Raw genomic sequence first — 13305 nt, forward strand, 5'->3', positions numbered from 1 at the left:
CCCCTCCAACTTTCCTAATTGCCAACGCAATACACTGCATATATAGGGGAAATCCCCTGCGTGTTGGTTACGTGAAAAAAATCGAGAGATCAGTCTATATGGCAGCTCTATCCATGTCTAAACCGATCTGGGGAAAATTGCAGAAAGATCTCGAAGAGCCTAACATAACTAACTGTCCCAATTTCCGGCGAAGTCGGACAATAAATGCGACATTTATGGGACCAAAACCTTACATCGAGAGATCGATCTACATTGGAGCTATATTAAAATATGGACCGATCTGGGCCAAATTGAGGGAGGATGTCGAAGAGCCTTACACTACTCACTGTTCCCAATTTGGCGCAATCGGACGAAAAATTCGCCTTGATAGGCCCAAACCCTTAAATCGAGAGATCCAAATCTGATCCGATCTTGGCCAAATTGAAGAAGAATGTCGAAGACCCTAAGGCAGCTAATTGTCCAAAATTTGGGAAAAATCGGACAATAAACGCGTCTTGTATGGGTCTATATGTCAGCGAACAATAAATGCTCTTTTTATTGGCCTAGAACCAAAAATCGGAAGATCGGTCTATATGGCACCTTTATCCAAATCTAGACTGATCTGGGCCTAATTAAAGTAGGACGTCGAAAAGCCTAAGACAACTCGCTTATCAGACAATAAGTGCGCCTTTTATGGGCCTAGGATCTTAAATCGAGAGATCGGTCTAATGGATCCTATATCCAAATCTGGACCGATCTGAGCCAAATTGAAGAAAGATGTCGAGGGGCATAACACAACTCACTGTCCTAAATTTCGGCGATATCAGACAATAAATGGGCTTAGAACCTTAAATCGATAGATCGGTCTATATGGCAGCTATATCCAAATCTGAACCGATCTGAGCCAAATTGAAGAAGGATGTCGAAGGGCCTAACGCAACTCACTGTCCCAAATTTTGGCAAATTCAGGCAATAATTGCGCCTTTTATGGGCCCAAAACATTAAATCAAGAGATCGGTCTATATGGCAGCTATATCCACATCTGAACCGATCAGGGGCAAATCAAAGAAGAATATCGAAGGGCCTAAGAAAACTCATTGTCCCCAATTTATGCCATTTAAGGGGCCTAAAGCAACTCACTGTCCCAAATTTTCGTCGAAATCGGACAATAAATGCGCTTTTTACGGGCCCAAGACCTTAAATCGAGAGATTGGTTTTTATGAAACCTATATCCAAATCTGAACCGATCTTGGCCAAATTGCAGAAAGATGTCGAGGGGCCTAACACAACTCACTGTTCCAAATTTGGGCAAATTCAGGCACTACATGCGCCTTTTATGGGCCCAAAACCTTAAATCGAGAGATCGGTCTATATGGCAGTTTGACCCAAATCTGAACCGATCGGGGGCAATTTGAAGAAGGATATTGAGCGGCCTAACACATCTCACTCTCCCAAATTTCAGCAAAATCGGATAATAAATGTAGTTTTTATGGACCTAAAACCCTAAATAGGGGTATTGGGGTATATAAGGGCTATATCAAGATAAAGTCCGATATAGCCCATCTTCGAACCAAAAAAGAATCTGTGCAAAGTTTCAGCTCAATATCTCTATTTCTAAAGAATGTAGCGTTCTTTCAACTGACAGACGGACGGTTATATATTAACTTTATAGGGTTGGAAATGAATATTTCGATGCGTTTTAAACGGAGTGACAAAATGAATATACCCCCATCCATCGGTGGTGGGTATAAAAATAAGGTATAACTTGTTCGACTTAATTTAATTTTTCGGGGTTTTCTTAAGCTTCTTAAGTTGCAGTTAACCTTAATAATTACTTGGGCAACCCTTTCCTGCTCTTCAACTTGGGGTCAGGCCTTCAGTTAACACTTTTGGTGAACCTGGAAAGTGTTTACCCAAAATTCTTGTACATTTTGGAAGAAATCTTTCGAATTTCAACTTTATCTCCTCCCTAAAGCTATCTCGACATCTTCCGATATTTATACCCTACACCACAACTGTGGTATAGGGTTGTTGTTGTAGCCATATTTCCATGTGGAGGTGGCAATCCTCGTCAACTCCTGTGTGAGCAAGCTCGTTTCGGTCCAAAGGACCGATCGCCGTAGGAACAGGTGGCCATTGGTTATTTAAAGGCGCCTCGTCCTATCGAGCATCGTAGGCACTCAGTATTTGTGAAAGAGCCGGTGACACCCGGCTGAGACTCTCCGCTCCGATACCGCTGATTGTCCGGGACTGCCCTTGCAGCTACTCTGTATGGAGCATTCCACTATCCGCAATCTGTGGGCGCGCCCGGTAGCTCGCAGCTTAGCTTCTCATGATAGCAATGAACAAAACACAGATCGTACAATTTTCCGGCCTGTGTGGTGCTGACAGCTATCCAGTGGAGGGTAAAAGTAGTTGGTAGACTCGGTGCTGACAGCTATCCAGTGCATGGTAAAAGTAGTTGGTAGACTCGGTGGTGTAGGGTATTATATAGTCCGAATTTAGCCTGACTTTAGCCTTTTCTTACTGGTTTTCAATTTTATTTAAATTTCCATATTTAAATAAAAATTTAAAAGTTCTACCAAATTCCATTTTCTATTTCTAGGTCAATCTGATATCAAACGTCTGCGAAAGGAAAATGATCATTTGCGACGAGAAATTTGGTCATTACGAGATGAATACGATCGCCTCAACAAAAGATTCAAAACGAAATTCATTGAAGCGGATAATGCAGCATGCTGCAATGCACGCTGCAGTCAGGGTGGTTGTTCCTGTCAATGTAATGAAGGCGGAGGTGGAGGATGTGATATGGGACATTCAAAATGCAATAGTGAGGTGAGCAAACAAATTGAAATACAAAATTAGATATTTTTCCATAATAACTTTAACTCTACCTCTTAAATCCTTAGGATTCCGATTCATGTCATTCCTGCTGTTGTAACGACACCGAAGAGATTGTGTGCACCGATGACTGTTGCAACGAAACGAAAAATGGAGCCTTGGCATTGGGTCAACAGGAACAATCACCGACTGACAGTAGTACCAAATTAACGATAACTGAATGTGGGCAACCACCACCGCCTCCATCGCAAACGCATCCAGCACCTGCCCCACTACCAAGTATTTTAACGAATTTCGACCATTTATCTGTGGTATCCGAAGAGACTCTCAGCAATAGTGATGTGTTGACAGTGAATACCGAAAATCTTTTGGTCTATACACCGGATATAAGTGGTTCGCAGACTACACTGCCCAGTTTGGTTGGGCCTTTGACACCTTTAACACCCATTGAATTGGTGGCCAATGAGCTGAATGATATACAGGCCAAGGTGCCACCTTTATCGTATTTTGAGAATGTCTTGCAACAGCACATGAGTTCAAATTTCAGTGAGTATTTGGATTTTGAATTTCTAAATAATTCTATTAAAAATTAAAAAAAAAGCCGATGACATTTTATTTTTTAAAGATTATTGAAATTTAAAAAAAATTTGATTGGAATTGTTGACCTTGGGCGAAACTATATTTGTATACCCTCCACCATAGGATGGGGGTATACCAATTTCGTCATTCCGTTTGTAATAACTCAAAATATTTGTCTCAGACCCCATGATCGTCATGGAAATTTAGGTCGATATAGCCATGTCCGTCCGTAAAGGGGTTTAGGGTATTAGCCTTAAAAACTATCAATATAGAGATCCATTCTCTTTAAGACCCAAAATTGTCATGGTGAGCAAATACGTCCTATTTGGAAGTTGTTATAGGGGTGGGACATCCCCCAGGCAGTTGGTCCCGAATGTTGATATCATTTTCGTGGTCTACTCCCAAATACCTTTCATTTGAGCCCCATTTTTCCATAGTTGGCAAACATGACCGATTTCGGGGGTGTTTTGGGGGATTGGGTGGCCGTTCACTGTCTTGGCCCTGAAAATATATATCTCATTCATGTTCTACTCTAAAATACTTCTTATTATAGCCCCATATTGGAATGGTCATCAAGTACGTCCTATATGGTCGGTGTTATGGGGATAGGGTGGCCCCATACACACTTTTTCCCAATATTAATAACAGATTCGTGCTTTACTCCCAAAGACCTTTCATTTGAGCCCCATATTGCTACTGTAGTACATTTTTCCCTCGTTGGGGCTTGTTTTTGAAAGGGGCCGCCCCCCATATACTTGATCCCACATTTGGATATCAGATTCGTATTTTACACTTAAATACCTTTTATTTGAGCCCCATATTGCCATGATCAGAAAATAAGTTCTATTTGGGGGGTGTTTTGCGGAAGGGGTGTACCTCCAGATATTTGTCCCACATTTGGATACAAAATTCGTATTCTACTCGTAAATACCTCTCATTTGAGTCCCATATTGCTATGGTCGGTAAATATGTCCAATTTAGGGGTGTTTTGGGGGTTTGGGGTGGTCTCCCAAACACTTAGTCCGACAATTGGATAACAGCTACGTTTTTGAGTCCCATATTGACATGATTTGGCCATATATATCTTTGGTAGGTTTTGGGGTGGGGCGGACCCCGTAGGTACCCCATCCGAAATTTGGATATCAAATTTTTATATTTAGGTTACTTTAAGAGAGCACACAAAATTTCGCTTAAATCGCATCATTCATCACCGAGATCTAGCGTTTCTGAAAATATGTTTAAGGGGGAGGGTCCGCCCCCCCTTCAGATATCAAAATATTAAGTACATTATTTTCACCACGAGGTCATTATGCACCATCCGAGAAAATTTCAAGAAAATCTGTTCTGCTATTTTTGAGTCTATAAGGAACACACAAACATACAAACACATATTGATTTGTATACCCACCACCGATGGATGGGGATATATTCATTTTGTCATTCCGTTTGCAACACATCGAAATATCCATTACCGTTCATTAATTCTTAATCAGCGTAAGAATCTAAGACGATCTAGACATGTCCGTCCTTCTGTCCGTCCGTCCGTCTGTTGAAATTACGCTACAGTCTTTAAAAATAAAGATATTGAGCTGAAATTTTGCAAAGGTTCTTTTTTTTGTCCATAAGTAGGTTAAGTTCGAAGATGGGCTATATGGGACTACATCTTGATATAGCCCCCATATAGACCGACCGGACGATTTAGGATCTTGGGCCCATAAAAGCCACATTTATTATACGATTTTGCTGAAATTTGGGAAATTAAGTTGTGTTGGGCCCTTCGACATCCTTCGTCAATTTGGCTCAGATCGGTCCAGATTTGGATATAGCTGCAATATACAATAGACCGATCCTCCGTTTTAAGGTCTTGGGCCCCTAAAAAACACATTTATTATCCGATTTTGCTGAAATTTAGGACAGTGAGTTGTGTTAGGCCCTTCGGTATCCGTCGTCCGTTTGGCCCAGATCAGTCCAGATTTGGATATAGCTGCCATATCTACCGATCCACCGATTTAAGGTCTTGGGCCCATAAAAGCCACATTTATTATCCGATTTTGCTGAAATTTGGGGCATTGAGTTGACTTAGTCCCTTCGAAATTTTTCTTCCATTTAAATCTAATCGGTTCAGATTTGGATACAGCTGCCGTAAAGACCAAGCTCTGTATTTAAGGTTTTGGGCCCATGAAAGGCGCATTTATTGTCCGATTTCGACGAAATTTGGGACAGTGAGTTAAGTTATGCCCCTTGACATACTTCTGCTATATGGTACAGATCGGTCCAGATTAGGATATAGCTGCCATATAGACCGATCTCTCGGTTTTAGGTTTTGGGGACATAAAAGGCGCATTTATTGTCCGATTTCGCTGAAAATTGGGACAGTGCGTTGTGTTAGACTCTTCGACATTTTTCTGCAACTTGGCCCAAACCGGTCTAGATTTGGATATAGCTGCCATGTAGACTGATATCTCGATTTAAAGTCTTGGCCCCATAAAAGGCGTATTTATAATCGGATTTCATTGAAATTTGACACAGGGACTTATATTAGGCTTTCGACATCTGTGTCGTATATGGTTCAGATCTGTTAATTTTTATACCCACCACCGAAGGATGGGGGTATATTCATTTTGTCATTCCGTTTGAAACACATCGAAATATTCATTTCCGACCCTATAAAGTATATATATTCTTGATCAGCGTAAAAATCTAAGACGATATAGATCGATCCTCCGATTTATGGTGTAAGGCCCATAATAGCCACATTCATTATCCGATATTGCTGAAATTTGGGACAGTGAGTTGTGTTAGGCCCTTTGACATATTTCTTCAATTTGGTCCAGATCGGTTCAGATTTGGATATAGCTGCCATATAGACCGATTTCTTGATTTATGGTTTTGGGTCCATAAAATGCTCATTCATTGTCCGATGTCGCCGAATTTTGGGACAGTGAGTTAAGTTAAACCCCTTGACATACTTCTGCAATATCGCACATATCGGTCCAGATTTGGATATAGCTGCCATATAGACCGATATCTAGGTTTTAGGTTTTGGGGCCATAAAAAGCGCATTTATTATCCGATGTCGCTGAAATTTGAGACAGGGAGTTTGGTTAAGCTTTTCGACGTCCTTCTTCAATTTTGCCCAGATCGGTCCAGATTTGAATATAGCTGCCATATAGACCGATCTCACGATTTATGGTTTAGGGCCCTTAAAAGAGGCATTTGTTGTCCGATTTCGCCGAAATTTGGGACAGTGCTTTTGGTTAGGCTCTTCGACATGTTTATGCAACTTGGCCCAAATCAGTCCAGATTTGGATATAGCTGCCATGTAGACCGATATCTCGATTTAAAGTCTTGGCCCCATAAAAGGCGCATTTATAGTCCGATTTCAGTGAAATTTGACACAGTGACTTATGTTCGGCTTTTCGACATCCGTGTCGTATGTAGTTCAGATCGGTATGAGGTATATGAGTATAAGGTATAAAATTTTCACCGAATTTTGATGAAAGGTGGTTTACATATATACCCGAAGTGGTGGGTATCCAAAGTTCGGCCCGGCCGAACTTAACGCCTTTTTACTTGTTAGATATACAATAGCTACTAAACAGACCAATATTTTATACAATTGAACAATGACTTGTACTTATTAGTATTTGGTTCAAATCGGAACATATTTCGATAATACTGCTATGGGACATAAGGTATGCAATTTTCACTGGATTTTGTTGAAAGGTGGTTTATATATATACCCTGGTGGTGGGTATCCAAAGTTCAGCCCGGCCGAACTAAACGCCTTTTTACTTGTTATATATTAAATAGATTTTAGAAAAAATTTCATTATAATGGGTTTTTTTTTATTTTTACACCCACCACCATAGGATGGGGGGTATACTAACCTAGTCATTCTGTTTGTCACACCTAGCAATACCGATCTGCGACATCGTAAAGTACATATGTTATTGATCGTCTGTACATTTGGAGGCAATCTAGTCATGTCCGTCCGTCCGCCTCTGAAAAGCATGATGGCGGTCGAACTTATAAAGCTAGTCGCTTTAAATTTTGCATATATACATCCCATTGAAGATGGTCAATGGAGATTGCAAATGGCAATGGGTTCAGATATGGATATAGCTCCCATATAAACCGATTTCACGGTTTGATATATTTAGCCCCTTAAAGCCGCAATTGTTATCCGTTCGGGTTGAAATTTTGCATGTGGTGTTCTGTTACGACGTCCAATAACTGTGTTAAGTACGGTTGAAATCGGTCTATAACCTGATATTGCTCCCATAAAACCGATCTCCCGATTTTATATATCGTGGCCCTGCAGTCCGTAATTTTTGTCCGATTTGGCAAACATTTTGTAAGTTGTATGATGTAACGACTTCTAATAACTGTGGCAAGTACGATAGAAATTGGCATATAACCTGATATAGCTCCCATATAAACCGTCCTTTCGATTTTACGTCAGGATCCCCTGAAAACCAAAATTTTTTCCGATTTGGCTAATATTTTGCACGAAGTTATGACTTCCAATAACTGTGCCAGGTTCGGTCCAAATCAGTCTTTAACCTGATGTAGCTCCCATTCAAACCGATCTCTGTTTTCTCCTTGTTCTTTTCCTAGAAGATTTAATTTTTGCCTGGTTTAACAGAAATTTTATATGTAGAGTAGAATTAAGCCTTTCAACTAATTTTATTTTGTACCAATTTCAAAATTTATGTTGAGTTATTCGTCCAGACCAAACTTAATACTCATTTACCGATTTTATTTTAAAGCTATAAAATAAAAATTTCTTTCTCATATTACAGGTAGCACACCCGGTACATCTTCGTCCAACAGTGGCAAGACTGTGATTCGTCATACCAATGGCTGGGATTATAATATTCAATCGCCCTTTTCTCAAAAACGCTATCCAGCGAATTCCATATCGCCCATATTGCAACAACGTTCAGCAGCACAAACATTAAGCACATTTGTACCTACCACTACGGTGACACCGCCACCGCCGGCACCACCAGGGAATTCCAGTGAGAAAACGCCACTCAAAAGTAAATCCGAATTTCCCGGACCAGCCAACACAAGTCAAGTGTTGCCGCTGATAGAGACAGTGCCCATAACCACAATGCCCATCAACAATGGCTGTGGTGGAGCATATCACAGCAGTACCAACTCCAATGCAAACGATGCAAATGGCAATGGCCAACTAGGAAAACCAAAGCATTTCTTTGCCCCCATTAAACCAAAATTAAAACTGAACACCGCTTTGGCCAATCAAAGGAGAATGCCCCCGCCGCCACCACCAGTGGCGGCACCATCCACTAAGGCTGCCTTCACAAATGGCATTATGGGAAATGAGGCCCCCGCTAAATGTGAACCACCTGACATTTACGTTACCAATGGCTTGGCTACTCCCTATAAGCATCCGGTGAAGCCCACAGTGCAACCTCCACCCATACCACAACGTATCACATCAAATGCCACATCAGCACAAGTAAGTTTGTCGCCGCCACGACAAAGGCGCAAATCAAGGCAATATCAATCAAGTCACAACCAACAGCAGCAGCAGCAGCAACAACGCTTCCATCAGCCTCATCCCAACCACTTGCATTGTTGCGAACACACACCTCACTACCAGCATCAGTTTCATGGCTGCACCATCAACCATGAGACCAATGCTAATAATGAAGTCTATGTTGCAGCAACACAGGCAACAGCAGCTACTGATTTCGAACTAACACCCACTACCTGCACCGCCACCACTCTATGCTTTATGGCCCCAGCCATCCTTCCACGATGGAGGACCACACTAACAAATGCTTTGCTTGCTCCTAACATTTTGTGCAATTCATTAAAAGTAACAATAACCGCCACAGACACTCTGGCCGAAGCGTCGGCGACATTAACCGATCCATGTGCCCCATCGCTAGCCGCCGCGTTTAAATTTGTAAGTCCCCAAATAAATGTGAGCAAACGCAGTGGACCCGTGTATGCAATCGCACAAAATGTTTGCCACAACTTAATAATTGCTCCTGCTGTTAGGCAACCTTTGATGTCGTCCATTGTCAAGTGTTGTCCATCCACAATGGGAACTCCCAAAAGGTTCACGGGCCGAACAGCGGCAAGTCCAGCAGTGGTTGAACCACCCACACTTGCACAGCCAGCAACAGTTTCTAACATTAGTTGTATTCCATGCAATCTGGACTCGCATGCCTCATGCTGTGCTTCCATAAATTCTCTTCCAGAGCCTTCATCATCATCATCATCGCCAACTTCTGTAGTGCTGGTGACCGCATCAACAAATTGTTCACTTGTGGACTCAGTGTGTCAGGTGAGGTTCACATCAGTGTGTCACAACCAGAGGTCTAGCGGTTTTCACATGAAATCAATGGCTGGTCTGCCATATCATAGCAAACTTTAATATTCACCATTTCTTTTCAAATTCAAGGAAAATTGTTGTCGATTGTGTTCGTGGAGAGTTAGTTTTTCTAGATGGGGGTGTTGGAGATGAGGGAAACGGTTGAGGGAGAGGAGAAAGGGGAGAGAGAAAATGATTATATATGATTAAATTCCTGAGAAGAGAGTATGAAAATGGGGATTAAGCTAATGAAATTTAGTTTTTTTACAAAATGTTAATCAATGACAAAATTCAGTCGAAAGAAGACAACAGTTCTTCAAAAGTTTTCCTAAAAACAAGGTTTCATCAAAATTTTATCGAAAGACCAAATTTTATTATTGGACTAGCTGGACCGGGCCCGCTCCGCTGCGCCTTCTTTTACTTAATATGGAACAAAATTTTCCTTGGAATGCTTATTTTCGATATTAAAAGAGCTTTTAGTGAAATACCATGCTACGAAAATAGTATATCGCTTGACAAACAGTTAAACAATATAATTATCTGAATCCCATATGATCTTTATTGGTCTACGAATTTAAGTTTGAATGTAAGGAGCACTCCATTCTTAAAATACTTTATTTCATCCCGATATTCTCATGATGTCTGATTTACGGGTGTTTTCGGTGGTCTCCCATACACTTGGCCCTGAAAAAATATCAGCATCGTGCTCTTCTCTCAAATACCATTTATTTAAACCCCATATTGCCACTGGTTTTGAGGGGAGTTTACAGGATGAGGCTTCCCCCAAACATATGGTCCCAAAAATGGTTATCAAATGCGTTTTCTAATCTCAAATACCTTTCATTTGAGCCACATATTGTCATGGTCGAAAAAGTTTTATGCTTTGGGGGTTTTTTTTGGGGGAAGAGGTAATGCCTTAAATCCATAATCCTACATTAGGATATCAAATTCGTATTCGACTCCCAAATACCTATATTTAAGCCCCACATTGCGATGGTCAGTAAGAAATTGCTGTTTGTGTGTATTTTGGGAAGGGGGTAGACCCCTAGAAAATTGGTCCCGAGAGTGGGTATCAATTCTTGCTCCACCCCCAATTCCTTTCATTTAAGCCCCACATTGACTTGGTCGTAAATATGACCGATTTAGGGGTGTTTTGGGGGGTGGGTGGTCCCCCAATCACTAAGCCCTGAAAATATATCAGCAACGTGCTCTATACTCATATATTTGAACCCCATATTGCAATTGGTCTCAAAATTGGATATCAAATTCGTTTCCTAATCTCAAATACCATTCACTTAAACCCCTTATTGAAAAAGCCAGCAAATATGTCCGGTTTAGGATAGGGGCTCTAAAAATTATGAATGTCTAGCTCCACTGTCTTGAAGACCCAAATTGTCCTGAATTTGCTTCTCGAGCCTACATATAACTCATTTTTGTCCGATTTGACCGATTTTTGTTATATAGGTACGCTTAAAGTGAGCGCCAACATAGAGTACCAAAGTCATACTTTTTAATTATTTTCATACTTCGTATAACTAAAGGGTGATTTTTTTGAGGTTAGGATTTTCATGCATTAGTATTTGACAGATCACGTGGGATTTCAGACATGGTGTCAAAGAGAAAGATGCTCAGTATGCTTTGACATTTCATCATGAATAGACTTACTAACGAGCAACGCTTGCAAATCATTGAATTTTATTACCAAAATCAGTGTTCGGTTCGAAATGTGTTCAAATTTTGACAAATTTTGTTCAGCGATGAGGCTCATTTCTGGTTGAATGGCTACGTAAATAAGCAAAATTGCCGCATTTGGAGTGAAGAGCAACCAGAAGCCGTTCAAGAACTGCCCATGCATCCCGAAAAATGCACTGTTTGGTGTGGTTTGTACGCTGGTGGAATCATTGGACCGTATTTTTTCAAAGATGCTGTTGGACGCAACGTTACGGTGAATGAACACATTTCGAACCGAACACTGATTTTGGTAATAAAATTCAATGATTTGCAAGCGTTGCTCGTTAGTAAGTCTATTCATGATGAAATGTCAAAGCATACTGAGCATCTTTCTCTTTGACACCATGTCTGAAATCCCACGTGATCTGTCAAATACTAATGCATGAAAATCCTCACCTCAAAAAAATCACCCTTTAGTTAACTTAAAGATGAAATAAATTTTTATACCCAACACCGAAGGATGAGGGTATATTCATTTTGTCATTCCGTTTGCAACACATCAAAATATCCATTTCCGACCCTATAAAGTATATATATTCTTGATCAGCGTAAAAATCTAAGATGATCTAGACATGTCGGTCCGTCTGTCCGTCTGTGTGTTGAAATCACGCTACAGTCTTTAAAAAAAGAGATATTAAGCTGAAATTTTGCACAGGTTCTTTAATTGTCCATAAGCAGGTTAAGTTCGAATATGGGAAATATCGGACTATAATTTCATATAGCCCCCATATATACCGATCCGCCGATTTAGGGTCTAAGGCCCATAAAAGCCACATTTATTATCCGATTTTAATGAAATTTGAGACAGTGAGTTGTGTTAGGCCCCTGGACATCCTTCGTCAATTTCGCTCAGATCGGTCCAGATTTGGATATATCTGCCATATAGACCGATCCGCCGATTTAGGGTCTAAGGCCCATAAAAGCCACATTTATTATCCGATTTTGCTGAAATTTGGGACAGTGAGTTGTGTTTGGCCCCTGGACATCCTTCGTCAATTTCGCTCAGATCGGTCCAGATTTGGATGTAGCTGCCATATAGACCGATCCTTCGATTTAGGGTCTTAGGCCCATAAAAGCCACATTTATTATCCGATTTTGCTGAAATTCGGGACAGGGAGTTGTGTTAGGCCCTTCGACATCCTTCGTCAATTTGGCTCAGATCGGTGCATACTTGGATATATCTGCCATATAGACCGATCCACCGATTTAGGGTCTTAGGCCCATAAAAGCCACATTTATTATCCGATTTTGCTGAAATTTGGGAAAGTAAATTGTGTTAGGCCCTTTGATATCCCCCATTAATTTGGTGCAGATCGGTCCAGTTTTGGATATAGCTGCCATATAGACCGATCCCTCGATTTTAGGTTTTGGGCCCATTAAATGCTCATTTATTGTCCGATGTCGCCGAAATTTTGGACAGTGAGTTAAGTTAAGCCCCTTGATATAATCCTGCAATATGCCACAGATCGGTTAAGATTTGGACATAGCTGCCATATAGACCGATCTTTCTATTTAAGGTTTTGGGCCCATAAAAAGTGCATTTATTGTACGGTGTCGCCGAAATTGAGGACAGTGAGTTAGGTTAAGCCCTCCGAATTCCTTCTGCAATATGGCCCCGATCAGTCCAGATTTGAATATAGCTGCCATATAGACCGATCGCTCGATATAAAGTTTTGGGTCCATAAAAGGCGCATTTATTGTCCGATTTCGCCGAAATTTGGGACAGTGAGTTGAGTTAGGCCCTTCGAAATTTTTCTGAAACTTGGGCTAAATCGGTTTAGATTTGGATATAGCTGTCATATAGACCGATATCTCGATTAAAA

At 40.9% G+C, this 13305-nt stretch overlaps 1 protein-coding gene across 8 annotated transcripts in view; it reads left to right on the forward strand.

Moving 5' to 3' along the window:
- Window positions 1–13305, forward strand: part of LOC106090748 (mucin-2) — a 156734-nt gene that overhangs the window by 125491 nt on the left and 17938 nt on the right. For 7 of the 8 annotated variants that reach the window (XM_059363116.1, XM_059363117.1, XM_013257041.2 and 4 more), the window contains 3 exons: window positions 2585–2814; window positions 2889–3366; window positions 8205–9724. In XM_059363116.1, the coding sequence (XP_059219099.1) occupies window positions 2585–2814; window positions 2889–3366; window positions 8205–9724 (2228 nt within the window). The remainder of the gene's footprint in view (window positions 1–2584; window positions 2815–2888; window positions 3367–8204; window positions 9725–13305) is intronic. The other variant, XM_059363120.1, reaches the window with a different exon arrangement.

Source organism: Stomoxys calcitrans, chromosome 2 (assembly GCF_963082655.1).
Source record: "Stomoxys calcitrans chromosome 2, idStoCalc2.1, whole genome shotgun sequence".
NCBI lineage: Eukaryota > Metazoa > Arthropoda > Insecta > Diptera > Muscidae > Stomoxys > Stomoxys calcitrans.